Source organism: Equus przewalskii, chromosome 26 (assembly GCF_037783145.1).
Source record: "Equus przewalskii isolate Varuska chromosome 26, EquPr2, whole genome shotgun sequence".
NCBI lineage: Eukaryota > Metazoa > Chordata > Mammalia > Perissodactyla > Equidae > Equus > Equus przewalskii.
The window spans coordinates 5,091,858-5,118,071 of NC_091856.1; the positions used below are offsets into that span (position 1 = coordinate 5,091,858).

A 26,214-nucleotide genomic window follows, 5' to 3' on the forward strand; every position below is an offset into this window, starting at 1 on the left:
GTGGGTCCAGTCCTCCCCGTTTCAGACCCCACACGCAGTCACATGGCCTCAGGCCTCCCCACCCTGTTTTGGCCCTCTTGCCCTTGCTCCGTCTTCCAGATCTAGCAACCAACATGGACACGCCTTGGCCAAAATGTTCAATTCTGCAAAAGCCTCATAGAAGCCTGTTCTGAGCCAACAGGAAGGCCTGATGGTGGGTGGGACCTTGAGGAAGCAGGTGCGACTCCCGTCCTCAGGCACCTCATGGTCTGGTGTGGGGAGGAGAGGCTAGCGTGAGCATACACCCAGTCCCGAGAGAGGAACAGCGTCCTCAGCATAGAAAATAGGACAAGAGGATTTCATGTCTGGGGTCCAGGAGGGGGGACCTTGGAGGGGGAGGATCTGAGATGGAGCTGCAGGCTGAGGGCCCAGTGTGGTGGAGGAAGTTTACGGGGTCCAGGGGGAGGCGGGTGAGGAGGCTGGAAAGAAGCATGGGGCCAAATCTTCATGGGCTGTCATGGCTGGAGGGGGAGCCGGGGCTGGGGAGGCAGTCAGGCTTCTACATTACTCAGGAACCTTTTGGTTGCGACTGATGGGAACCAAGCTTGAGCTAACATAGGCAAAAAGGGTGGTTTATTGGGGGAACTGAGAATCTGAGGGAGGCATGAGCATCCTGACACAGGAAGGACCAGGGTGCTGCTGGCCTTCAGGAGCAGCTGACCAGGAACTCACACACCATCAGCACCCATCTCTTGACCCTGTTCCTCTCCGTGTTGGCTTCATTTCTCTCTTTCGTGGCTGACTTTCGTGATTCTCTACAGGAAGGAACCCTGGGGAAGGGACTTCCTGGCCCAGCTCAGGTCAGGTTCCCACCCTTGGATCCATCACCTGCGGCCAGAAGCTGGGGTCCCGTGGGGACGGGGCTGCTCTGTTACTGTCTGCATAAGGCAGGGGAGGGCAGCTTCTGACAGAAGGGATCCTGCAGAGCAGGTGACCCTAGGACTGTCCCCTCGGTTTCCGAGCAGAGGAGTATGGCCTGATCTGACCTGCATTTTGGGAAAAGCAGCCATTAAAGACAGTTTTTTTCCTTTTATTCATAAAAACAAATTTGCAACAGTTTATTAAAAATTGATACCATGCAAGAAGGGTACGAGAAAGTCCTCATTTACACTCGATTCTGGCAGTTCCAGTCTAATTTAAAGCGTTTGTGCATTAACATCACTGGAAAGCGCCTTCAGGCTGAAGCCTCTTCGGAAATGTACGGTGTGTTTGCTGCGTATAAAAGAACAGGACCGTTAAATAGCTAGAGTCACTTCTGTGGGTCTTGTTATTTGTGGGGAGATTTAAAAAAACGGGTGAACCTACAGTATCATTAAGACAGAGAATGTACTTCGCGGGTTAACCTAAAAGGGCTGCACGCTCAGGAGTCACAACGGGTTACGGACGCACACGCACCGCTGACTGTCCGATGCTTTGTTTTTTTTCCTGCTATGCTGGAATAATATTTCTACAAGTATTTTGTGTGTGCGTGTGTGTGTGTATATATTATGTACAATGAATTATCTCTTTCCCTTTGAAAAATTAATGTGGTCCTTTAAATTAAATCTGGTTTTGGTGAAATCAAGAAAGCAAGTAAATACTGGTAATACACAGTGAGTGACAACACCGATTTTTAGTGCCTAAACAGACAATGACTTCAACTTGACCTGTGATGTGTTAACATTTTTTTTTTCCTAAAAGCTACAGTACCTCCATAACCTCTCTGGGGGGAGGGGAGGGGAAGCTATGCTACGTGAAACAGGGTGTTTGAAATGTTGGCGATGGTAAGACTCCCGTGGGCCCTTTTGTCAAAGCCGGGTGGTGACAGCAGTACATTCCTGACCCCAGTGCTCTGGGAAGAGATTATTGCCTGCCTGTGGAAGCTGCCGTTAGGTTTCTTTAGGGAGTGAGCGACTGCTCAGTTGTGCAGACGTCCCGGACGTTGTGATTCAGGCCTTTCTTTAGCGAAGAATGAACCTGTCTAGGAATGTCACAAAAGTCATCAGGAGCCTCTCTCCAGCCGGCTGATCCTGGCAGAGGGCTGTGCTGGGTGCTTCTCTGGGCCACACCCCCGGCTGTCGGGAGGGCCAAAGGTCATGGTCATCCTGATACCTCACGGGTCGGGGCCGCTTCACTGTTTGGTGTGAAGCTGTCCTGGACGAGATCAAGTTCTGATCCTCAGAGTGACCCTGTGAGGTAGGCAGCACAGGTGTTATTTCAACCCCAATTTGTTAGAGAGGGGAAACTGAGGCTCAGAGAGACACTAGTGACTTGCCCAAGGTCACAGAGGGAGTCAGCAGCGGAGTGAGGCCTTGAACCCAGGTCTGACTCCCAGGCCGGTGCTCTTTGGGGTTTAGTTAAAAGGGAAGAGTGATCTTATGGATGAGAACCACTGTGCTGACGGATCACCCCCGTGACCCCCAAGGGCAGAGCTCACCAGCGTGTCTGGATGGAAGACTGCCTTCTGGAAGCCAAGGGAAGCCCTCAGCTAGCAACTCTCTCCCCTACACTACAGGGATCTCTTCCAGCAGAATGCCCCCGATTCACTTTGGTCAAAAACAAAGTCAGTGGAGAAAAAAAACAACCACCCCGCCAGCCCTTGGGCCCTGATGAGAGAGGTTAAAGTGCACACTCTTTCTTTATCGTGTTTGCTGGGAACAGACACTCCACGATGAGCTCGGGTGGTCCCCCTTATTACTGGGAACACCTGATACGAACACAAGGACATGGCCAACGTGGTGGGTGCATGGCCGACTTCCGGTGAATGCTGCAGAGCGTGTCTGCAGTGACGTGCCCTAAATCCCCACGGTCCCGGAACGGGTGTTATTGTGTTAATGTGTGGCATTTATCAGAGAGTTCCCACTGAGAGGCGTTCGAGTCAGCCTGCTCTGGGACCCCAGCCCTTGGGCCCTGGCCGCCGGCCCCAGAGCTGCGCCTGGCTGCCCTTCCTGCTGACTCCCCGTTCCAGAAAGGCCGGGACTGGCTGGGCTGGCAGCTGCCCACCTCCTTCCCCAGAGGGGAGAAGGGCTGGCCTGGGGGGCCACAGCCAGTGATGGTGTGCAGAGGCAGAGGTGGTGTCTCTAGAAGCCCCTCGCCTCTTCTCAAGGCTGCTCGGGGCCACTCAACGACTTCCAGCTGGAGTTCTAGTGACCCTCTCCTTGTCTAGGATTCTTTTTGTTTTTGCAAAGTTTCAAATACCCCAGCTCCTCCTTCTTTGCAGACATTAAAGAAGAAGTCATTTGCATCCTCTTCTTTGTGAAAGAATAAAAACTTCACAATAAGGCGCGAGGTCAGGTGCCAAGTGCCCCTGCCCGTCCACCAACGTGCCATCCGAGCAGTCCCGCAGGGCCGGCCGTGGCGCCCAGCTTCTCCGCAGCCAGAGCCCACAGTGTCCCTGTTGCAGACGCCTCTGCTCCGTGTGGTTCTGTCACGGGGGAGGCCCCAGCCCCAGGCCTCCTACCCTTACAGGCCCGAGACCATAACTCGGAAGGAGGGTGGCACGTGTCTGTGGCGGGGGCTGGCGGTGGGGCTGACGCAGGGGCTGACACAGCTGGCGTCCACGCCTCCAATGGACGGGAGGTAGGCGTGGTGGAGGATGGGGAGCTGGAGGGACAGCCGGCGCTGAATGCTGTGGCAGGGAGAGAGAGAGAGACGAGTGTTAGTGAAGGCTATCTGGCCGCTCACCAGAAAGTTCCTTGGACTCGCTTTGGCTAAGAAGCTGATGGGAGGAGCAGAGTTTTCTCTCAATCCAAGATCTGTCCATCCTATGGTCTAAACACTCACCCATCTCGCAGGTATTTAATGCAGGCCTACAGGAGCCAACTACTGCCCTGGGGATAACCAGGGAGAGACCAATAACCAAGGAGGATGCAGTCTTCTCAAGCTTCTGGTGATTCCTAAGAACAAAGCTTTGTCCTTCTAACAGGGCTTTGCTGCAAACACACAGTCCTCATTTCCTACCCTTGTAAGCCCCTAAATGGACTCGGCTCTGGGCTCCATCCCTGAAAGGCTTCTCAGCCACTCTGTCCTTCCTCAGTGGCTCCTCTGCCCCCTCCTTGCCTAGGACCTCAGCCCTTCCTGCTGGGCCAACTCCAGTAGCTTCCTTCCTGGTCCCCCGGCTTCTCTGGTGACTGGCGTTCTCTCTCCAACACTGGGACGGGACAGTCAGGGCTCCCTGAGGTCTGACTCTCACCAAATTCTCCAGGCAGGTCTTCTACCCCTCTCCCCGCATCCCTCCCCTCCCGAGGCTCGTTTCCGCTCAAACACTGCTCTGGGCACCCTTCCACGCCTTTGCACACACCATTTCCTTCACCTGGAATACTCTTTCTCTACTTCCCCATCCGAGGGACTGCTTTCCCTTCAAGATCCAGTTTAAATGTCATCTTCTTCGTGCTAACACCCCTCCTCCTCCAAGCCCCCAGAGCCCTTGGTAAACTCCCAGAAACCAGCCAGAAGGATCTAGAGGCAGAGCCGTGCCAGGGGTGGGTCTGCAGGACTGACGGAGGAGCAGACTGCACAGGGAGCTGCCTTTCAACTCCCTTCTCATCATCTTCACCTCTGCAGGTCAGTAAGTCACCTTAATTAACATTGAGAAGGCTGCTGGGGGTCGGGGGGGGAATGCGCCCAGGCTACTGCTCCTCTGCTCTGCTTGGTTGCATCTGTGCAGCTCTCCACTGCCTCTGGGAAGCTGCATTCCCTGTATCTTAGGCCTCCCGTGTCCCCAGGGCCTGGCCACTCAGGTGGGAGAAAAACCCAGATCTTCACAAAAATCCAGGAGGCAAAAGAAGTGTTGCTATTCCCATCATGCAGACGAGGGAAAGGTACAGAGTTCATGGCACTTGCTCATGGAAACAACACCAGAACTGGGTCAGGTGGGCCCCCCCCGCTTCTGTTCAACCACAGCGCTAGCCGGGGAGGCAGTGACCTCTCATGGGCTGCCTCAGCCCAAGAGGTGTGCCCCGGCGTGTATGCAGCGCATTGAGAGGGTTCTGAGATGGATGGTGTAGGGTCCAGAACATGTCACCCCAGAAAAGGCCACTTTGGCATATTGATTATTTTGAATTAAAGGTTTTTGAGAAACAGCCGGAGCAGGAAGAACACTCTGACCCTCCCCTGACCCCCTGAAAGCAGGAGGTGAATCTCCCAGGAGGGTAGAACGCCTGCGTGAGCAGGGACGGGAATTCCTGCCAGAAAGGCTGTGTAAACAAACCGTAAGTGGTTACTTCTTTACCATTTTACGAACCCCAGCCCAAACCCCTTTGTCTCGTGAATTCTTCCCGAATTTACTGTTTCTTTGTCTAAAAGATACAACGCTTCCTGCTCTGGTCACCTCTTTGAGTCCCACATCTTTGTGGGGTTCCTAGGTGTACACATGTGGGTATGAAATTGTTTGTTTTTCTCCTGTTAATCTGTTTTATGTCAATTTAATTGCTAGACCAGCTACAGAACCTAGAAGGAAAGTCTTTCCTCCACTAGAGGGAGACGGATGCAGGGCTGCCCTCACTCCCTAAGGACCTATCGGCCAGAAGGCTTCTCCCGAGAGACACTTCACAGGCAATCATGAGATGAGAGTGTTGGAGATCTCACTTTGAAATTAAGACTGAACTTGTGTAATGTCAGCTATGATCTATTCCCTAAAGCAAGATGGTGTCAGTAAAGAGTCCAGGAAAAGGGGAGCTGAAGGATAAACTCTGACTGGGAGAAGGGTGCTCTGTCTGAGCCCCCACGGGGCCGTGTGCCTAGGCCAGGTGGGCCTCTGTCCCCGCTGTCAGAGCCGCGGCACTCCGCCCTCCAGTGGGACGCAGCTCACCTCTTCGTTCACTCAGCAGACACTCGCCCAGGACCTGCTCAGTGCTGGAAGCTGCGTTCAGGCCAGGGGACTACGAAGGCTGCACCCTCAGTGCTCACACTCTAGTGCAGGGGACTGATGGCGAATGCCACGTCACCTGCAGAAACTGCTCTGGGCTGTCCGCCGGCGAGCTGGCCGGGCCTTGCAGCAGACCTGGGGGAGGGGCTATCAGCTCTAGCACTAACTGGCCCCCAGTGACCCTGCACCTGGTGAGTTGGCTGTTTTTGCTGGTTCCTCGTGGCTTGTTGTCACTTCCCGGGGGCCAAGTTTCAGAGCTGACTTTTCTAATCTCTGCTTCCAATCCACTGTAAGCTGGGAAGAACTAAAAGTCACCAGTGGGAACAAAGCTAGCTGAGGTGCCCGGGTCTCTGCTTAGATGTGGCCTTCCCATGGAGTCTTCTCTGACCTCCGTCCTTAACATCACACCCCCTAACCCCTTTCCCTGCTTCCTTTTCCTCCAAAGCACCTAGCATTTAACATGCTAAGTTTGGCTCTTTTTAATTAGGTTATCATGTCACCAGGCAGAATGTAAACTCCACGAAGGGAGGGCTTTTTGTCTGTTTCCTTCACCGCTGCGGTCCGATGCACAGCAGGTCTCTGTAAGTCAGTGTTAAACAAATGCACTTAGCAAGGCTGAACTTCACACATAACAAAGGCACGTGCCACAGCGGAGAACGTGGGATCTGACATTGGACAGACCCGAGCTCGAATCCCATCCCCGCTCTTAGCAACAGGTACGCTTTGACAAGTCACCTCCCCTTCTGAATACTAGTTTTCTCATGTGTAAGGTGAGCATCGTAAGCTGACCTGCATCATGAGATTGCGGTGGAGTTCAAATACACAGTGCACGTGAAGACACGGTGCAAAGTGTAAAGTGCTGTACACGAGTAACATCCTCTTGGGGAACAGCTCTCCAGGAGAAGGTACTTACTGTTCTGGGGAGTTTATATCTTCTATAGGCTCTTTGCATGTTCGAGAGGGCTCTGTCGTGTTCCACTGTAGCTGGGGATTTTGGTCGAGGTGATTTTTTAAAATGGCCTTTCCCCCATCTGAACACAAAACAACAACATCACAACACATTCTGTTAACTTAATTTTTAAAAATCAACAATGTAATCTTTTTTTTAGGATGCTGCTCAAGAAGAGAGAATGCAAAAGAGCCCATGCCCCCTGGGTGTTCTCCCGGAACCCAGACCAGGAGCTGGGAAGCCTGGCCCGGAATGGAAGGGGTGTGCCGGGATGTGCACGCCATGCCCTGTGACCTCCAAGAAAAAAGAGGGGAAATCAATGCAGGCAACAGAACTTTGAAATGAGAGGTTCGAATCTGAAGGCCCTTTTCACTGGTGCATAAGGATGTAATGACAAAGAAAAGAATCTTCCAAGATATATTTTCCATAAGATTTCAAGAATTGAAAAGAATAGTAACAGTAAACTGCTGGTGGGAGTATAAATTGGCATAATCTTTTTGGGGGTCACTGTCAGTAAGCATTGAACACTATGGAAAGTGCCTATCTTTTACTGAGAATTTCCACTTCTGGCAATTACCCTAAGGAAATAATTAAGGACGTGTGTGAAGACATGTACAGATTGTTCAAATCAGCGTGGTTTACAATTCCAAAAAGTTGGACTAACTCGAATCTGTCCAGTAATAACAGATTAGTGACACCATGATCCACATGTGGGGGCCTCCCTTCGAGGGAGCCCCGAGCGGCCACGGGCCCGGAGGATGCAGCCACCCCCAGCCCTCCCTGCGCTTCAGACCCACCTGGGAGGTTCAAAGAAACGCAAAATATGAAAACCTGGCCCCACCTGAGGGAGCTGGATTCATTTGGCTTGGAGAGGAGCACTGGGGTCTTTTTGCTGGTTTTTTTTGCTCCATGGGGCGACCTTACAGGTATGCCATTTTGTCCCCATGTGACTACAGTCGCTTCTCCTTATTCACGAATTCTGTATCTGTGAACTCGCCTACTTGCTAAAATTTATTTGCAACCCCAAAATCAACACTCGCAATGCTTTCATGGTCATTTTCTGACACACCCGGAGCACTGAAAAATTTGAGTCCCGCTACGTGCACATGCCCAGCTGAGGCGGAACAAGGCTCTGCCTTCTTGTTTCAGCTCCTACTGTAAATAAGTGTCCTTTTTGTGGTCTATTAAGTGCCACTTTTTTCACATTTTTGGGCCTTGTGTTGGTGATTTTGCTGTTTAAAATGGCCCCACTGTGGTGCCAAAGCGCTGCCCAGTGTTCCTACGCTGTGATGTGCCTGACGGAGAAAATACGTGTGTGAGACGAACTTTGCTCAGGCATCAGGTATACTGCTGCTGGCAGCGAGCTTAACATTAACGAATCAACAAGATATATTAAATAAGGTGTCTTCAAACAGAAACGCACAGAAAACAAAGTTATGTATTGATCAGCTGACAAAAATGTCAACCTGCGAGAGGCCGGCGGGAACCTCACCCTGTCTCTGCGCTGGGAGCCATGGGTCAGGGTACACGAATTCACGGTCACAGCGCCTTTATAAAGCAAAATGACCACGGACAACGAGAGTCAACTATGCATCCTTAGGAGTAACTCCCAAAGTGGGACCACTGGGTCAGAACAATTTCTATGTCAACCAGCAGTGTTTGAGAACGCCCATTTCCTCGAACGCTCGGCAACTTTTTAATCTCCAATCTCTTACAGGTGAAAATGGCATCTCACTGCAGATCTAGTTTACATTCCTTCACAAAGGAGCAAGACTGAGCATCTTTTCTTAAGCCTAAGAACCACTTGTATCTCCTTTTATGAGAACTCTCTTTTGCCCATTTTTCTTTTGGGTAGTGAGTCTTTTTCTCATTAATTGGCATATCATTATATATACTTCGTATATAAAATCCTCCTTATATATAAGGGAATAAGCTTGTCGCCTGAGTTACAATATTTTTTGGCTTACTTTGTTGTTTGATTTTTGGACTGTTAAATAATTTGTTAAAAGTTTTTCTTTTGTAGTTCCAGTTATCAATATTTTCTTCTGTGGTTTCTGTGTTTTGCATCAAACTGAAAAAGGCTTCTCCCACTCTGAGATTATAAAATAAATTCTACGCTGTCTTCTAGTACTTTCATGGTTTCACCCTTTATATTTAAATCTTTTATCCATCTGGAATTTATTTTTGTGTTACGTGTGAGGTAAGGATCTAACTTTATTCTTTTCCAGATGGCTACCCATTTATCCCAATGAAATTTGTTGAATAATTCATTTGCCCCCAATGGTTTGAAATGCCCACCTTTACCAGGTACTAAAATTACTAGAAATAATTTTTATTCTTTCAATTTCCTTGTTACTTATCTCAATTTAAATATTTTTTTTACAATCAATATCTTTAAGTTTATAATATTGCTTTTATAATAAGAATACTTATTACTTATGTAATAAGAATAAAAGAAACTAAATATTTTTCATTGACTTAAAAATAATTTTATAACAAATTAATGAATATATGCTAAGGATAAAATGCAAGCAATTGAGAGAAGCATAAAACGAAATGTAAAAGAACCACCCTCTGCACATACTGGTCCCTTCCACACACGTGGAGACTGTTAACAATTTGATGTTTCTTCTTCCAAATCGTTTAAAAAATGTACTCACAGACACACACACAGACACACACACACACACATTTATATGTCTCATAATGCTGGTCTTCATCTTGTTTTTCTCACTTGGAGGTCTGGCCATAGCTGCACAAATAGATCCACTTCACTTTGTAATGTATTGCCTGCCTTGTTTGGTTGTGTCATGATTAATGAAACCATCCCAAATGATGAGCGTTTACGTTACTTCCAGTTTTTCTCGCCCACATGTAGTGTTGTGAAGGGCATGTGTGTGTCTACGTCTTTGCCCGGGTGGGAGTATGTCCAGGGGCAGGTTCCTGTGAGTGGAAGTGCCAGGTCAAGGGATTTAACATCTGCCATTTGGAGAGTGCCAGACCGACTTCCAAAACACCGCAGGAGAATGCCCATTTCTACACAGTCTTACCAACTCTGGGTCTTTTAAAATTTTGCTGAAATGTAGGCAAAAGATGGTTTGTGTTGTTTTGGCCTGCATTTCCCAGGGGCTGGGAAGACCGAGTGTCACGTCATATCTTACTGACCATTCCTTTCCTGTACACGGACGAGGTGCGTTAGAAACTGTGCAATGTTGTTGAGAGAAGCACAGGTAAACCACACCCTAAGAACAACCCTGGAAATGCTGGTGCACTGTCTACCAGTGCGACTGGAACCCAGGGGACCCAGAAACAGAAATCCCAGCTCTAGGCACCAAATGGACACTGAACTGCGGTCAGAGACGTGGGTTCTAGATGCTCCCGTTCTGCTTGGTGACTTCAGACCAGCCCCGCCCCGTCTCTGAGCCCCAGCTTCTTCATCTGTAAAATGGAAGATGGACGGCTGGTGTCTGGTATCCAGGTCCCCCGTCCCAGGCCCCACCTCCTCCTACCTGTGCTCTCGGTGAAGTTCCCTAGGCTGAGGATGTCGTTGAGCTCTTGGTAGTGGTTCTGTTTAATGTAGGTGGTCTTCTCTGGTGTGTCCTGCAGCTGCATGGTGACCTCTTCCAAGTCTTTATCCAGCTAGAAGACAAAGGCTCCAGCTGAGTCACAGCCCCCAGCCCAGCCCCTGCCCCTGTCCTGGCCACCAGGCCCTGAGAGCCAGGCAGCGGCTCCTAGGTCACAGGGCGGGGCCTCAGCCTGGCTTTGGGAGGGCATCGAGAGCCAGAGGGGCTGCTGCACGTTGGAAAGAGACACAGAGGGCCCTGCGGCTCCTGTTCCAGGAGAAGCCATGATGAGAGGGCCCGGGGCTTTGCAGTGATGTGTTCAGAGCAGGCTGGAGCCTTGAGGGAGCAGCCCAGCAAGCCCAGAGAGACAGGGTGGGAGGGGGTCAGAGCGCAGGCTGTGAGGCTGGACAGGCCTGGGGCAAACCCAGGGCCGCCCCTTCCTGGCTGCGCGCTGGGAACTGAGTCTCAGCTCCTTCGTCTGTAGCACCGTGTAACAACAGTCCCTGCCTCACGGGGTGGTTGTAGAGATTAGATGAGACAACACAGGGAAAGTTTAGCCCAGTGCCGGACACCCAAGGGGAACCTGCTGCCACAATATCACTACCATAATTATTATCGAGACCTGGCAGGAGGGTCTAGAGGGAGGGTGGGTCTGCAGGCCAGCTCTGAGCCCCACATGGTCCCAGCATGGGCTTCTCTGGAGGGGATAATCAGGATGGAGCCCAGGGCCCCCAGGTTACATAAAAATCAGGTGCTAGCCCTGGGGCACTTCAACCCCAGAGAAGTCTGGGGAATGTGTGTGTGTTGGGGGATGGGAAGTGGTTGGGGAGGGTAGTGGGCATCCTGCTACAGTATAAGGGAGGGGAATTCACAAACTGTAAAGTGCTGTTCCGATGTCAAGAGCACAGCCATTAAATTGTTTAATAAGTTTTCACGTGGAGGAGGAGATACCCTTTTCCGTGTGACTCAAACAGCATGGCTAGGATCAAAGGAAGCCAGATTGTGACTCAATTCCAGGAAAAACAGCCCAACATTTTAGGGGTTTTGACAGTGGCTTGGGCTTCAAGCTCCCTAAAGTAAGTGAACCCTTCATCACTGGAGTGTGCAAGCTGACGTCAAATGTCACAGCACAGGGGTGTGGTAGCTCTCGTCACAGAGAAGTCTCATACTCAGACAGAATCAGCAACGGGCTCTGAGGAACGGAAACTCTGCTCCAGGGGAAAGGCAGGGCTGTGCCTTCCTGCAGCATCGGCTTTAGGGGCACAGACAACTGTGCGGTGCATCTTCGTGGCAGATGACTGTGAGCCCGCAAAAGGCTGCCAGATCAAGCAAATAAAAATACAGAACGTCTAGGCACATTTGAATTTCAGATAACAACGAATCATGTTTCAGTATAAATATATCCCAAATATTGAATGAGACTTACCCATACTAAAAATACGATTGGTTGTCTGAAATTCAAATTTAACTGGGTGCCCCGTATCTAATCAGGCAATCCCAAGTCACACGCCTTCCCTGACTGTCCAGCGAGACACAACATTTCCCAGCCTCCCTGTGGCTTAGTGGGATTGTGTAAGTTCTTGCCAATGTAACTGGAGTAGAACCAAAATGTGTGCAATTCTGTATCATTTGCTTAAAAGGCAATCAATCCCTTGCGTGGACTTCCTCTCTCTTCCCCTCCTGAGACTGAGAATGGGACATGCCTTCCACCGAGCTTGAACCGTCCTGGTGAGTGAAACACCTTGTGGAGTGGCAGACAACAAGCGGGAGGGAACCTCATCTAGTGATGACCTTGCGGAGCAGAACTGCCCGCCAACCTGGACCTCTCTCCTCTGGACCGTTACGTGAAAGAGAAATAACGTACGTTTTCTTTGGGCCACATTATTTTGGGGCCTCTTTGTTACAGCAACTTAGCCAGTCTCTTAACCAACAAACTTTCCTTTCTTCCTTTGCTGTCCCACTCACCGAATCAGAAGTCCTCTATCAAAGACACAGCCCACAGACCAGGGGCGCGGCCACATCCCGGCCCAAAGGGAGGGCTGGAGAGGGCAAGGTAATTTGGTTTCCCCTTTCTTGTATAGAAAGTCCAGAATTTAGGGTCTGGCTTGGGTACAGAGCAATCTGGTTATGGCCTCTGGAATATTCCTGAACCAGTTACGGATGTTCAGGACGAAGGTGAGGTCTGTTGCAGCAAACAGCCCCTCCTGAACAGCCTCTCTTCACTTCCTCCTCACTTGCACTCCATCATATAGATGTGGGTGGTTACTGGGCTGTGTTGGGAGAGTGAAAAACGGAAAGAGGGCCCCACACTCAGGAAGCTACCAGAGTCTGGGAGCTCACACATCCCTAAGATCGCCTTTCGTTCTGAGGATGTCTTGCATCGGGGCATTGCTGGACTCCAGGAGCCAGGCCAGGTGGGCAGTAACTCCTGTCATTTCTGACACCCGTCCCTCTCTCGCTCACGTTGTTCCTGGTCCCTGCAGCCGTAACCTCGGCAGGTGGGCCTGCATGGCCGGGACGCAGGGCTGACGTGGAGGAGATGTGGGGGAGGGCAGCTCTGAGAGTCCCTGCACCCAGCAGAGGGACTCAGACGGGAGGACGGGGCCCTGGCCACCGGTGCTGTGGGAGGTACCTCTGTGATCTTCATTCGCAGGCGATGGTTCTCCGACTGCAGGCCCTCCAGGCGGGATGTGCTTGCTTGGTTCACGCTGGTGACCGAGGTGGATGTTTTAGAATCTTCTTTCTTCTGATTCTGAGTGAACTGGAATCGCCTGTTCTGAGTTGCTGCATCTGGGTTTGTTCTCAGAGTGATGAGCTGAAAGGACAAAGGTGGGGTTGAAAAGAGAAGCCTGGCGCCCTCCCTCCCACCCCCCCTCCAGCCCCTCCCAGCAGGTCCTGCACTGGAGGCAACCTGGGTCCCCAGGAAGGACTCAGGCCCGGAGTGCGGGGATCTGGGCCCAGGCTTGTCTCTGCCACTCACTTCTGTGTGACCTTGGGCGGGCTCCTGCCCCTCACTGAGTCTCAGTTTCCTTCCTTGTCAGTAGCAGTCTGGTCTCTTGACCCTGATTCTGCCCACATCCCCAACATGCTTCGAGGCCCACCCGGGCCCCTCATGCCTGGCTCCAGCGAGTGTCACTCTGCCTGAGATCTTGCTCAGTGGAAGACACACCCTGAAGGTGACAGCTGTGAGGACAATTGGGTGGACAAAGATGAAGGCTTTTTCTTGTGAGGACCACTGGTGAGTTTAGGGGCAGATTGGCGACCAGCTGTGTCACTGACAAAGGCATTTTTATATGAAAGAAAATGTTGTCACTTGACCTGATCTTACTCATTTGTTCAAGAAGCATCTCTGGTTCTGGGCAGGCTCTGGGCTCATGACTGGAGAGCAGGGGCTGCGGGAGCCATGGCCCCTGCCCACCAGGACTTCATGGTTCAGAGTGGGGGCGGAGGGAGGGCAGGACTCAGACGCTCACCAGGCCAGAGTACCCCTGACGGGGCCATGGGCTAGGCTTTCTGGAGGGTCTGGGAGGACGGTGAGGGTGGGGGCATGCCGGGGGAAGAAAGGGCACAGACAAACGCAGGGAGGCCTGGGGCTCAGGGTGCTTACGGAGGAGGGCAGTATGGACGGTGGACAGGGCTCTCTGGGGAGACTAGAGGAGACCCAAGGGTCCTGAAAGCCAGCCCAGTGTTGGGGACTTGATCCTGGAGCCAGGAGGGCAGTGTGGAGCTACTGAGGTGACAAAGCACAGTGACACCATCAGAGCTGGGCTTAAGAGTCAGCTGGCATCTTTTACAGGTTGGAGAACATCAGAGCGCAGGCAGAGGAGTCTGGCATTGGCCTGGGCCTGGGCAGGTGTAGACAGCTAGAGGAGGAAGGAGAAGATGCCCGAGGTATCCCAGGGCAGAGCGGACACTGCCTGGGGACTGACCGAGTGCCCAGGAGGACGCAGGTGCCATGGACAGCCTGCTCACGGGACAATGGGCCCGGAGCCATCTCTCCTCTCCCCCTTCTTCAAGGCAGACACTCCCCACTTGGGCCAGTAACTCCTTCCCAGCTCTCTCTGTTTCCCGCTCTTCCTTTAGTGCTGAGACCCCCAGAGGTCAGGCTTCCCTCCACACAGACCAGCCTACTGCAGGGGGTTCCTAAGAGGTCAAGGTCTCTGGTTCACCTGCTCCCTGCTGGGTAGGATAATGTTAGAAAAATACCTCTCAGGGTGGTCCTGAAGGTCAGCCCTTTGGATAAATGGAAAACGTTAAGTGGCTGTTAAAAATGGTTATTCCTTTTGACCCACTAATACTACTTCGGTGACTCTATCTTAAGGGAATAATTGGAAACAAGGAAAATGTTATATAGAAAAAACTTCATTTATAATATAAAAAATCTGGAAACAACTGTAATGCTCAACAATAGGGGATCAAGTGGACAAGCAAATTATGGAACATCCTCCCTCAACGATGGTATGAATGTGGGAACATACAAAGGGCAAAAAGTTAAGTGAAAAGGCAGACGGTGACGTGTGTGTGCTATAATTACAGCTCTGGCTGAAAAACCATCGCTGCCTAACCGGTAAAAAAAGACTGGAAGGAAATAAAAAAAAATTAGTTTTTAGTAAAACAACTGAAATAAAACATTAACTGATTATTTTTGGGTGGTGGGACTATGAGATTTCTGAAACATCTGGTTTTTACTTTTCTGCATTTCCCAAACTTTCTGTGATGTGAATTGTGTTCATCACAAAAAAAGAACACGTAAAAGTTTCAGAAAGTGGAGGAGAGCCAGCTACCCCCGTGAGGGCGCCGGTGGCGAGGGCAGGCCAGCCGCTGCCCGTACCTTTGGCACAAACACCAGGCAGAGGGTGATGGTGCTGCAGAAGATGATGACCAGGGCCACGATGCAGAACTGCACGTTGGGCTGGTCCCGTGTCAGGAAGGAGACGGCGGCCCCGATGATGCACATGATGCCCACGTTGTAGACGCTCATCCCGATGTACTTGCTGTCGTTGAGTGCGGGGATGCTGACGTTGCGCGTCTCCCAAGCTAAGAAACAACCGAACAACTGAAACGGTGAACAGAAAGGGGACATGGTCACTGTCGAGTGGTGGCACACATGCTCGCTGCTCTGCAAAGCTGCTGAACTCAAGGTAACTGAGGAAGCGGCAGCCAGCAGGAGGAAGGCTGGGGCTTTGCTGTGGCCAGGCCTTCTGGATGCCACCGTCTGTCCACACTTGTGACCTTGGGTTGAGTCTTGCTAAGGAAATGCAGACAGGAAGTGTAACAGCTGCCGCATTCTCCTTCACCCCCACCACTGGTTCATGCACAGACCCACAGGAGGTCCTAGTGGGCAGAAACTTCAGGCATGATCTCGACCACCTCCCTCAGTCTCTAGTGAACACTGAGGCCCAGAGAGGAGGAAGAGGCTTGCCCAAGGCCACACAGCAATATGGTGGCAAAAGTGGACTGTGTCTCTAGAAGTTTAGTTCAGTCTTGTTTGTTTTTTTTTAAGGAAGGTTAGCCCTGAGCTAACATCTGCTGCCAATCCTCCTCTTTTTGCTGAGGAAGACTTGCCCTGAGCTAACATCTGTGCCCATCTCCCTCTACTTTATATGTAGGACGCCTGCCACAGCATGGCTTGCCAAGCGGTGCATAGGTCTGCACACGGGATCCGAACTGGCAAACCCTGGGCCGCCAAAGCAGAATGTGCAAACTTAACCACTGTGCCACGGGCTGACCCCAGTCTTTTTTTTTAATTAAACCAGACAGAGCCCCTGTGTCTGGGACTTCTATTACCCCCCAATGCACACAGCCACCCAGAAGGGAGACTATATTTCCTAGCTGTCATTGAAGCTAGGTGTGGCAGATGACTAGGTTCTGGACAATGCTATGTGGCTGGAAGTGGTGTGTACAAGTTCTGGGAAGTGTCTTTAAAGAGAAAGGGTGTTCCTTTTCCTCCTTCCTAATAGATGGAGTGGAATGTGATGGGTGGAACTTGAGCAGCCATCTTAGATCACAAAGTCATCTCAGACCACAATGTAGAAGCTGTACGATGAAGATGGGGGAGTCACAAGATGCAAGGAGCTGAGATCCTGGGAGCCCCTTCACCAGCCTTAGATTGCTTACGGGAGAGGGAAATTAATGCTCTCTTTAACCACTGTTATTTTGGGTTTTCTGTCACTTGCAGCTCTGCTCCTAACCAATACAACTCATAACAGAACTGGGCAAGGTAGAGGTCAGACGTGGTCTGAAGCAGGGTGTGGAGGGTTCAGCCGTCATGGGTGGTCCAAGGGGAGGGCAGGCTGCAGAAGGAAGTGCAGATGGAACACGGGCAGAATGGTGGTGTGTGTGGGTGGGCGGAAGGGCTGACCAAGACTGCTGACTGGTGCGGGGGCTTCGGTCCTGCCCCTTTGGAGGCCATTCCCCAAGGCCCCTCTTCCCTTATCATCGCAGCTCCAGACATCTGACAGCTGCATGAGCCATTTAATGCCACATCTCGGGCCCACGTTTTCAGGTTTGATTTAGTTTGGCAGCACAATGCCATGCAGTAGCAGTGGGGCTGGAGACAGAGCTGGAGGATCTGGAATCTGCTCTGCTATCCACTGGCTGTGTGACTTTGAACAAGTCACTTCACCTCTCAGGACCTCAGTTTTAGTACTTGTGAAATGGGAATAATAATAATACCTCTCTCACAAGGTTTCTATCTGAGGACGGCACAGCATTTTGTAAACTGAAATGTCCTGTACAAAAGTGAGTTAAAAGCTAGTTAATAATTGGCATTATTTTATACATCCATGGTTGTTTTCCTCTCCTTTTCTCTAAGTGTGTTATCTCGCCGACTGATTTACTTTTCAAAGATTCCTTTTAAAATGGGGAACCAGAAGCCCAGGAAGCAGATGCTGAACCAGGGGAGGAAACCAAGGGCTGTTGAAAGCCGCTCTGCGCTGTCTCCTTCCCGCGCCGCCCCTCAATCCCCAGGTGGGCGCGGCTGTCCACATCTTGCCGGGAAGAAGCAGAGGCTGGGCAAGGCGAGAGACCCGCCCGGGGCTCCCGGCAGCGAGTGTCAGGGCTGGAGGGGTGTCCGGGACTCCTGCTCTCTGACGGGGGTTGGGGCGCCCTCCCCCTGCCACACGGCTGAAGGGCCACCAAGTTGTCGTGAGAGTCTCCACCAGTCCTAACACGTGGACCCGTCTGGGGACCTGGCGGCTGGCTGCCAATCTCTGAAGAGCATCAGGAGCAAACAGACAGTAACTTGTTCTTAGGCCTTCAAGGAGCAGCATGAGGGTTCCTGGGCACAAGTTACATCGAGGCAGATTTCAGCTGAGGATATGGAAGAACTTTCTAGAAAAACAACTCATCTGTAGTGGGTTGAATGGTGGCTCTAAAAGATATGCCTATATCCTAATCCATGGAAAGTGTGAATATGACCTTATTTGGGAAAAATCTCTGTGCATATAATTAAGGATCTTGAGATCATCCTGGATTATCAAGGTGGGCCCTAAATCAAATGACAAGTGTCCTTATAAGTGACACACTGAGGAGAGACTTGGAGAGAAGAGAAGGCCATGTGAAGATGGAGGTAGAGACTGGAGTAACGCAGCCACAAGCCGACGAATGCCTGCAGCCAGCAGACGTGGGACAGGCAAGGAAGCCAGGGGGAGCAGAACTCTACCTTGATGTCAGATTTCTGGCCTCCGGAACTTTAAGAGAATAAACTCCTATTGTTTTAAGCTACCGGTTTGTGGTAATTTGTTACTAATACACCATCTATGGGTGGCACAGGCCACTTTGAAGGGGGTGAGCTCCCCATCACCGGAGGTGTGGAAGCAGTGAGTGAATGAACACTTGCTGGGGATGCTCAGGGTGAGCTGGCATGGGGGAGGACTGAAACATCTGACAGCAGAGTGAGCTTCCAGGGCTGCATATGCTCTTTTCAGTCTTGAAATTCTGTGGTTCAAGAGCAGAAGCGGGCAGGAGGTAGGATTTTAGTCATAACCCCTAAGGGCCAGGAGGGCTGTGGACAGCTCCTTGCACACACTGGGAACAGTAAGCATTTCTGCTGTCAAATCCAGCTTTCATTGACATGATCTGGCTGAAGGTATTAGCTTCACTGGAAGATACACAGTCCTCTCCAGCCACTTTTAGAAGTAGGTGGGGAAGAAATGAAAGGCCAAAACATTACAGAAAAATCCAGTTTAAGGAGTCAATCTAATTCACCATAATCTAATTTCACAGAGTCTCAAGATCGAGGACATGGAGGCTGGAGGGATCCTGGACAGAGCCTATTCAACAAGGGCCACGGAAAGGCAAGTCACTGACGCCACATGCTTCCTGTGACCGGGTGCCCCTTCCTTCCCAGGGGGCTCCATCACGTCTGTGGACACTGCTCTGTTACAGAAATTCCTTCTTTACATGCACTCGAGGGCTGCCTTCTGGCAACTCTGCCCACTGATGATGGTTCTGCCTTCGGGGCTGTGCCACCTGTTAGAACAGCTCTGGCGACCCTCTTCCCTGGGTGTGTCCTCCAAGCCCAGGACCTTTGCCCAGCCCTCAAGGTCCCGTTCCCATTCTGGACACCTCCTGTGGACACCTTCAGGGTCATTACACCTCATGGGTCCAGATTGCAGCCCAGCAGTCCACAAAAGACCTCTGTAGAAGCCACAAGAGGGTCTCAGCTAATATGAAGGGCAGGACAATCTTTGTCCAGGGTCCCCTAACACCTGCTCTTCTGGTGTGGCCCCTCGAAGGACATGGGATCAATCACCAACAGTGCTCGGGAGCAGCAGGAGGGAGGGACGCATTTGAGTGGCACAGGAAAACCCAGTTTACTGGACCTTTAGCGAGGGCTTCATTCTCGGCCTCTAACTGGGGCCACACAGAGGCAGAGGGTGGCTGCACCTTCCCGTGGAGAGATCTGGGGAGGGTGCAGTGGTCGGCGCTCCGGCACTGGGGGCACTGACGTGGAGGTTTGGTTTGCACAAGATGTGGAGAGAAGATCCAAGGATCAACCCGGGATGAGGTAGGGCGGGGCTGCCCCGACAAGGCCTTCCTAACTTGGAAATCCCACAACTGTGGGAGGGGCCTTGGGATGTAATCTCCGATTTTAACAGATGAGTAGAGTGGACAGAGTACAGGGTTTGGAGATTGGAGGTTACCAGGTGGCCTTGGGCAAATCATTTAACCTCTCTGGGCCTTACTTTCCTCCTCTGTGAAATGGAGATGATCCCATTCACTCCCGCAGATTTAGAGAATCCAGGGAAACGGGAGATGTGAACATGCGCAGTCAACAGACTGCCGCCCAGGAGCGGTACAGGGGCAGCTGCGAGGCGTCCTCCCAGGTTTGGGGGTTACTCCCTGGCTCAGATCTTGATTCTGCCACTTACTAGCTGAGTGACCTCAGGCAAACCGAGCCTCCGTGTCCTTGTGAGTGCAACGGGACATTACTTGTCCTTCTCTCTTGCGGTTGTTGGGGGAACTGGGGTAACAGGTGGCAGACACCGGCCTGGCAGAGTAAGTGCTTAGTCCCGGGGCCCTGTTGATTTTTACGCTGACGGGGCCGCTGGGAGAGAACTCAGACAGAGAAGCATCCCGGACTTTGCCTCCGGCTCTGCACCTACCATGAGGAGCCCTTTGTAGGCGTAGACGATGCCGAGCCAGATGGTCATGTGGGTGTTCTCACAGTGCTCCAGGAGAGGGCGGATGGAGATGTCCCGTCCTGCTGGGTCCGGCTGTGCAAAGAGAACACAGAAACCCAGGGGTGGCACCGGGCACCCTTCCTGCATGTGGGTCCCTATCGGGCGGCCCTCTGAATCGCCATTCAGCCCTGCATTCCAGGTATCTGTGCTCTTCCTGCCTCTCCAACTTGAGTCAGAGCTCCCGAGGGTAGGGACTGGGCCACTTCTGGCCACACTTCTTGTACCTAGCACAAGACCTGGCCCAGAGCAGCCATGTGTAATGTTTGTTGAAAGAGTGAGGGCAAGAACGAGGCACAAAGTTACATCAGGATGCCTTTAGATGTCTCTGGGATTAACTCTGTAGCCGGAGGTATTTACGGGCCAAACAAGGGGCCTGCCGAGCCCTCCTCAGGAGACCCTCTTGCCCACCACCTCCACGTAGGGAGCAGTGGTGGCGGCCATGTTATGTACCACATGACCCATCCTGCACCAGAGCTGATTGGACAAGGGGTGGGCACGTGACCCTAGGCAGCCAATCCAGGGGCTGCTCAGAGACCTACAAGATTTCTTAGTGCGGAGCGCTCCGCTGAAGAGCGGCAGTAGAGAGTGTCCTACCCCAGCTCAGGAATTTGACCTGGGAAACCCTGGGAGAGAATCAGCCAGATGGTGGCAGGAGGAGGAAAAGACACCAGGGAATGAAAAAATATACACTCTATACATGTTGAGAGTAAGTTGCAGCCATCTTGACCCTTCAGCCCTAAACATCTAGCATGTATTTCCTAAGAACAAGGAGATTCTCTTACATAACTACATACACTTACCAAATTCAGGAAATTTAACACGGATACCGCATGTTATCTAATATACTATCCATTTTCAAATTTCGCCAGTTGGCCTAATAATGTCCTCTAAGGCAAGTGCGGTTTTTCCAAAGCAGGATCCAGTCCGCGACCATGTATTGCATTTATTGTAATGTCTTTAGTCTCCTCTAATCTCAAACAGTTCCTCAGCCTACTTTGGTTTTTCCCTTCATTGATGTTCCTGAAGAACTCAGTTTAGTTACTCTGTAGACTGTCCCTCAATTGGGGTTTGTCTGAATGTGTTTTCACGGTTAGATTCAGGTTATTCAGTCTTGGCAGGCATCCTGCGGAAGTGATGTTCGTGTCTCCTGGGTGTTCACAGCAGGGGCGCTTGATGGCACTCTGTCCCATTATTGGTCATGTGAACTGTGATCATTTGGTTGAGGTGATGTCTGCCAGATCGTTCCACTTGAAAGGTACCATTTCCTCCTTGTAATTAATAAATAATCTGTGGGAGATACTCTGAGACCGTGTGAGTATCCTGTTCCCCCACAAACATTAACTCAGTGGTTTCAGCATCCATTGATGGTTCCGACCTGAGTCACATTACTTTGGTGGCTGCAAAATGATGATTTTCTATCATTTCAGTTAAATACTTGGCATTCTACTGTAGACAAGAGCTGCCCTTTCCTCCCATTTATTTATGGATATCAGTATAGACTTGTGGGTTCCTTTTCAATTCAATGTCTTATAATCCATTAATATGATTATTCATTTTGATGCTCAGATTTTTCCAGATTTGGCCAGTGGAAAGCCCCTTCATGCCGCCTTCTGTGTTTTCTCAACAAATTCTCAAAATTTTTTTGAGCATTTTCCTACTTCTTGGTACAAGATGTTCCAGGCTCTCCTCATACTTTCCTTGCCCCAGCCTTGGAATCAGCCATTTCTCCAAGGAATCCTTGTTCCTTTTAGTGGATAATGTATTTAGAAACTAAGATTTGGGCACTAGACATACTGTTCCTATGTCCTAGGGTATCATTACTTCTAGTCGCCTTTATGTATCTGTCCATCCATCCATCCATCCATCTACCCATCCATCCATCCACGATCATTCTATCTATCTATCCCTATCTTTCTCCCATCTATCTATAAATAGATATAGATAAAATCCAACACCACAGGGTTCTTGCTTGCTTCTTCCTATTCCATATTTGCATCTTTCTTCTCCCACAGTGATATCCCTGGTTTCCAACAATATCAAGATAGTCACTCATTTGTTCAGTCCTATAACAGACAGAAAATAGTTTCAGAATTGCCACATCCATACACTGCCAACAAAAAATGTAATGAGTAAAGTTGAAGATTTCTCTGCGAATCTGTTTGCCTTTAGAACAGATCCCACTGAGGGTATCTCATCAAAGAAGTGAGTTCAGGATGTTGTGTTCTGATGGAGCTGCCCTGTTGAGGCCCAGGGTAAAGCCACCCCCCGAAAGGTAAGGGCTGGGCACCCCCAGGGTCAATCACCAGGAAGAAGGGGCACTTTGGCGGGATCCGGGCATGTGGAAGGCAGGCCTCAGGCAGGTGGGGGTGGAAATCCTATTTCCTTTGGCCCTGCTCTCCAGGCCCGGCCTTGGAAGCAGGCAGTGGCCTGGGCTCCTGTGAGTTGGGGAAAGATGGTGCTCCCACATGGAAGCAGGAGGAGCTGGGAGAGGTGGGCCTGTGGGCTCAGGCCACTATGTAACCAGATCATCCGGCTGCATGCTTTCTCAGGCTTGATTTCCTTTTTGTTGTCCCAAGCCACAGAAAGCCTTAGCGTGGCCTCTGCAGTTCCGTGCTTGTTGAGTCCGCATAGGCTGGAGTGCTTGAGGGAGAGCGGGGTCCCCCGAGGCCTCTGCAGTGGAGGCACCCCAGGGGAAGTGACCTCCAGGAGCCACAGGCAGAGCTGCCAGGGCTAGAGAGTCCCTTCCACTGCGACCCGCCCAGGAGCTGCCAACCAGGCAGATATGAGCATGCAGCAGCAGAGCCCATTACGGTCATGCATGAGTAGCAACCCCATTAATGATGATAGTGTCTGCTGTTCTCCAATGAAAGGCAATAATTTATGATGGGCTCTTAGAGTCTGTGTAGAGAGGACTGATTCTGTCAAACACCCTTGTTCAATGTAATGAACACTCTCTTCACGGGAAGCTGACTGGTTGCCTGGCTTGTACGCCCCCAGGGACAGAGAGCCCCTCCCTTCCCACTCTTGATGAGCTGGCCGCACAGTTCTTCTATCGAGCCAGAACCTTATTCTCCCGCACCGCCACCCGTTGGTCCTTGTCTTTCCTCTGGGGCTCCCCTGAGTAATTCCAAGCTCTCTCCTTGAGTTTACACATCTTCCTCAGGAGGGGGAGAGCTGCCGTGAGGGTACACATCAGCTCCCCCCACAAGTCAACCCAGTCCTTCAACCTGCTTGCGGTTGCCATTGATCTGTGGGCCTCGGATGGAGCCCCGTGCTCCAGCGGGTGCTGAGCAGTCTGCCTGTGCCCTTGCTCCAGACCTCCTTGGCTTTCTACATCACTGCCTTCCACTGGTGACTCATATGTTCCTTAGGGTTGACTGAGACCCCATCAGGTAGTTTTCATAGAACTGCTGTGAGCTCTTGTCTTCCCCTTCTGCAGCTGATATTCCAGCCTGGTTACCTTTTACCTTCTTAGTACCCCCCTCCCCCCGCCCCCCCATCCCACCATGCTGGTCTGCTCTGACCTCTTTGAATCCTGAAATCCTATTTCCTCCATCTCGTCTTTCAGTCCCCCAGCCATCTGAATGAGCTTACGCCCAGCCTGGGCGGCAGAGGCCGAGGTCAGCGAGAAACCAAGGGCCAATCGAGACTTCAGAGCAGTCAGTGGTCCCAAAGGCTGCTTCCACGCCAGCTCCCCAGCATGCAGGCGCCGATCCATAAACAAGCTGCCAAAATCCCCTGGTCATTAACATCACCTTCACACAGCCCCAGGTCTGTGCACACGGGCCACGGCTCAGAGTGGGAGGGGCGGGGGTGGTTTTCCGAGTGATGAGGTTCGTGCACCCATGAGGCTGGGGTCCAGGAGTCTGAGTAAAGCCAATGACCCCTGCACTGAATCTCAAAGCAAACTGTAAGAGCCATGCCTCTTCGTGTCTGATCCGTCCTGATGGGGGCCGGGACTGGAGTTCAGAGCGGTCTGCGCGGTCACACACGAGGTGGAGATGCGCCCCACCCTGCAGCGGGAGGGGCGGGAGCCCCGACCGTCACCTGAGTGCTTACGTGCTTGAACTCGTTGTCGTGCACCAAAGTGCCACTAGAGGGCACCAAAGAACCGTGCGGAGGGTCCCGCCGGGCGGCCGTGAATCACCCTCCGATGGGGACACAGAGCTAATTCTGTGGTTCAGTGGGGCTGCAAGTGGTGAAGCCGGCAGCAGCATCCCGTGCTACTCCAGAAGGCACCCACTGGCCTTAAACGAGGCCAGATTTCCAGGCACCGTAGAGGACCCGCCCTCCCCGCCTTTCCGGGGGCAGCGGGGGTGGGAGGGTGGGGGGAAAATATTGGGTAATGAGGGGCTGGAGGGCCCAGGCTGGGGACCTGGTCACAGTGAGCACAGGGCCCTAGCCCCTGCAGATGCCATCCTGGGATCTCACATCAGGGTCTGAGCCAGGATGTCAGGCCCACTTCTCCTGTGTACGGTTGTGGACTGCAGCATGTCTACTGGCCTAAGAATGTTTCCCTTGCTCTGGATGACTGGCCTACAAGAATTCTCAACTTGCTTTTTTCTCCTTTTTGTTTCTCTTCTTTACTTGCTCGTCAGCGTCGGAGCTGAGATTCAAACCCAGGTCTGTCTGACTGCCGACCCAGTGTTCTTTCCTCCCTCACCCTGTGCCCTCCCGAGCCTGCCCGCCTTCTCACAGCGTTGTGTCAAACCCCAAGGAGACAGTGGGGACAGACCTGCTCTGTAAACTGTGAGGCGCTGCTCGTGGGAGGAACGACTGAATCGCTAAGCATTCGTTAGAGGCCTGCCCGATGCCCTGGAGCTCTGTGAAGGCTGAGCTTCGGTGCTGCAAGCGGAACTCAGGCTGATCAGATGCTCTTCCTGCCTGGCAGGGACGGCACCCCGCCGAGAGGGCACACTGGTCCACGCTGGCCGGTGCTCACACCCGTCTCCTGCCCAGCGGGAGCAGGCAGGTGCTGCCTGGGAAAGCCTCGCCCATCTGTGCAGCGAACGGAGAGCAGCTGGCCTGTGAGTCCCTCTGCGCAGCGCAATTACTCACAATGTAGGTCAGTGGCCCCTGCAAACGCCCTGCTTTGTCAGGCCACACAGACGGACAGGTGGGGGTCCGGGCCTGGGCTCAGGCGTGGAGGCCTGCGGGGCCGCAGTCTTGGTCCTCCTCTAGACTTGCTGAGTGACCTTGGCAAGTAAGTGCTCGCCCTTTCGAGACCTCAGTTTCCCATTTGCAAAGGGAGCCCCTGGGTTAGTGTACTGTCTAGTCATGTGAGCCTGAATGATGGAGGCAGGGCCATATTTGTCCTGCATTCGCTCATTCAGAATCACTGAATCGCTATTCTCACAGTCCGAGCGTGCTGCACGTGCTGGGTGTGGGTGCAGGTGTGGAAGACCCACAGCATGCTCGCCTGTGAGGAGTGTGCCTTCTAGGCGGGGCACACCCCACGTGTGGACGAACCACCTGGTACCACCATGAACAGAGCCGCCATTGGTGTTCCCAAACAGAACTACAGGCCCTCTGCGGGGCGCTAACGGGGACCTTCTTCAGATCGGGTCGTCTGGGAAGGCTTTTCTGAAGTGCTGACATTTAGTCTGAGACCTGAGTGATGAGAAAGACCAGCCCTGAGAACCTAGGCTGAGAGCCTTCCTGGGAGAGGGAACAGCAAGTGGGAAGGACCCGAAACGGCAAAGACCTGGGCATGTTTCAGGGCCCCAGAGGACACCAGTGTGGCTGGAGCGTGGTGAGGGAGGGGCCAGCACCGATCCTCACTGATAATGTGCACTCGAACCCGCCCTCCCAGCAGCTGGTTAAAATACAGAGCAGGCCAGGGGTCTGGATGGGCCCCAATGCCGCATCTCTGAGCAGCTCCCAGGTGACGGCTGCTGCTGGTCCAGGGACCGCCCTTTCGGCAGCAGGGCCTTAAAGGATCTTAAACGACAGAGTGACATGTGGTCCTCAGCCTGGCAGATCCTCAGTTAAGAATGGAGATTCCCATTGTCACTCACACACTTCTGACGTAGAGTGACAGCCTAGCCCAAGGGCACTTTCTCCCTTGGCCATTCCTGCCTCTGTTTTTAAATTTCAAAGTTGATTTTTGAAATATCTGGTAAAATGGTAGGC

The 26,214-nt window shown here is 51.9% G+C and overlaps 1 protein-coding gene and 1 long non-coding RNA gene across 4 annotated transcripts in view; one reads left to right on the forward strand and one right to left on the reverse strand.

The window, feature by feature from the left end:
• Positions 1-1,053: 1,053 nt before the first annotated feature.
• The window catches only part of GABBR2 (gamma-aminobutyric acid type B receptor subunit 2), a 331,181-nt gene continuing 306,020 nt past the window's right edge, over positions 1,054-26,214 (reverse strand). For all 3 annotated transcript variants that reach the window (XM_070595867.1, XM_070595866.1, XM_070595868.1), the window contains 6 exons: positions 20,005-20,115; positions 15,228-15,452; positions 13,029-13,211; positions 10,343-10,472; positions 6,798-6,915; positions 1,054-3,646 (listed from right to left, as the gene is read on the reverse strand). In XM_070595867.1, coding sequence (XP_070451968.1) covers positions 3,481-3,646; positions 6,798-6,915; positions 10,343-10,472; positions 13,029-13,211; positions 15,228-15,452; positions 20,005-20,115 — 933 coding nt within the window. In that variant the 3' untranslated portion in view covers positions 1,054-3,480. The remainder of the gene's footprint in view (positions 3,647-6,797; positions 6,916-10,342; positions 10,473-13,028; positions 13,212-15,227; positions 15,453-20,004; positions 20,116-26,214) is intronic.
• LOC139079662 (uncharacterized) lies at positions 4,138-8,963 on the forward strand. Its single transcript, XR_011533456.1, has 2 exons — positions 4,138-4,581; positions 6,994-8,963. It is a non-coding gene; the product is annotated as an uncharacterized lncRNA (long non-coding RNA).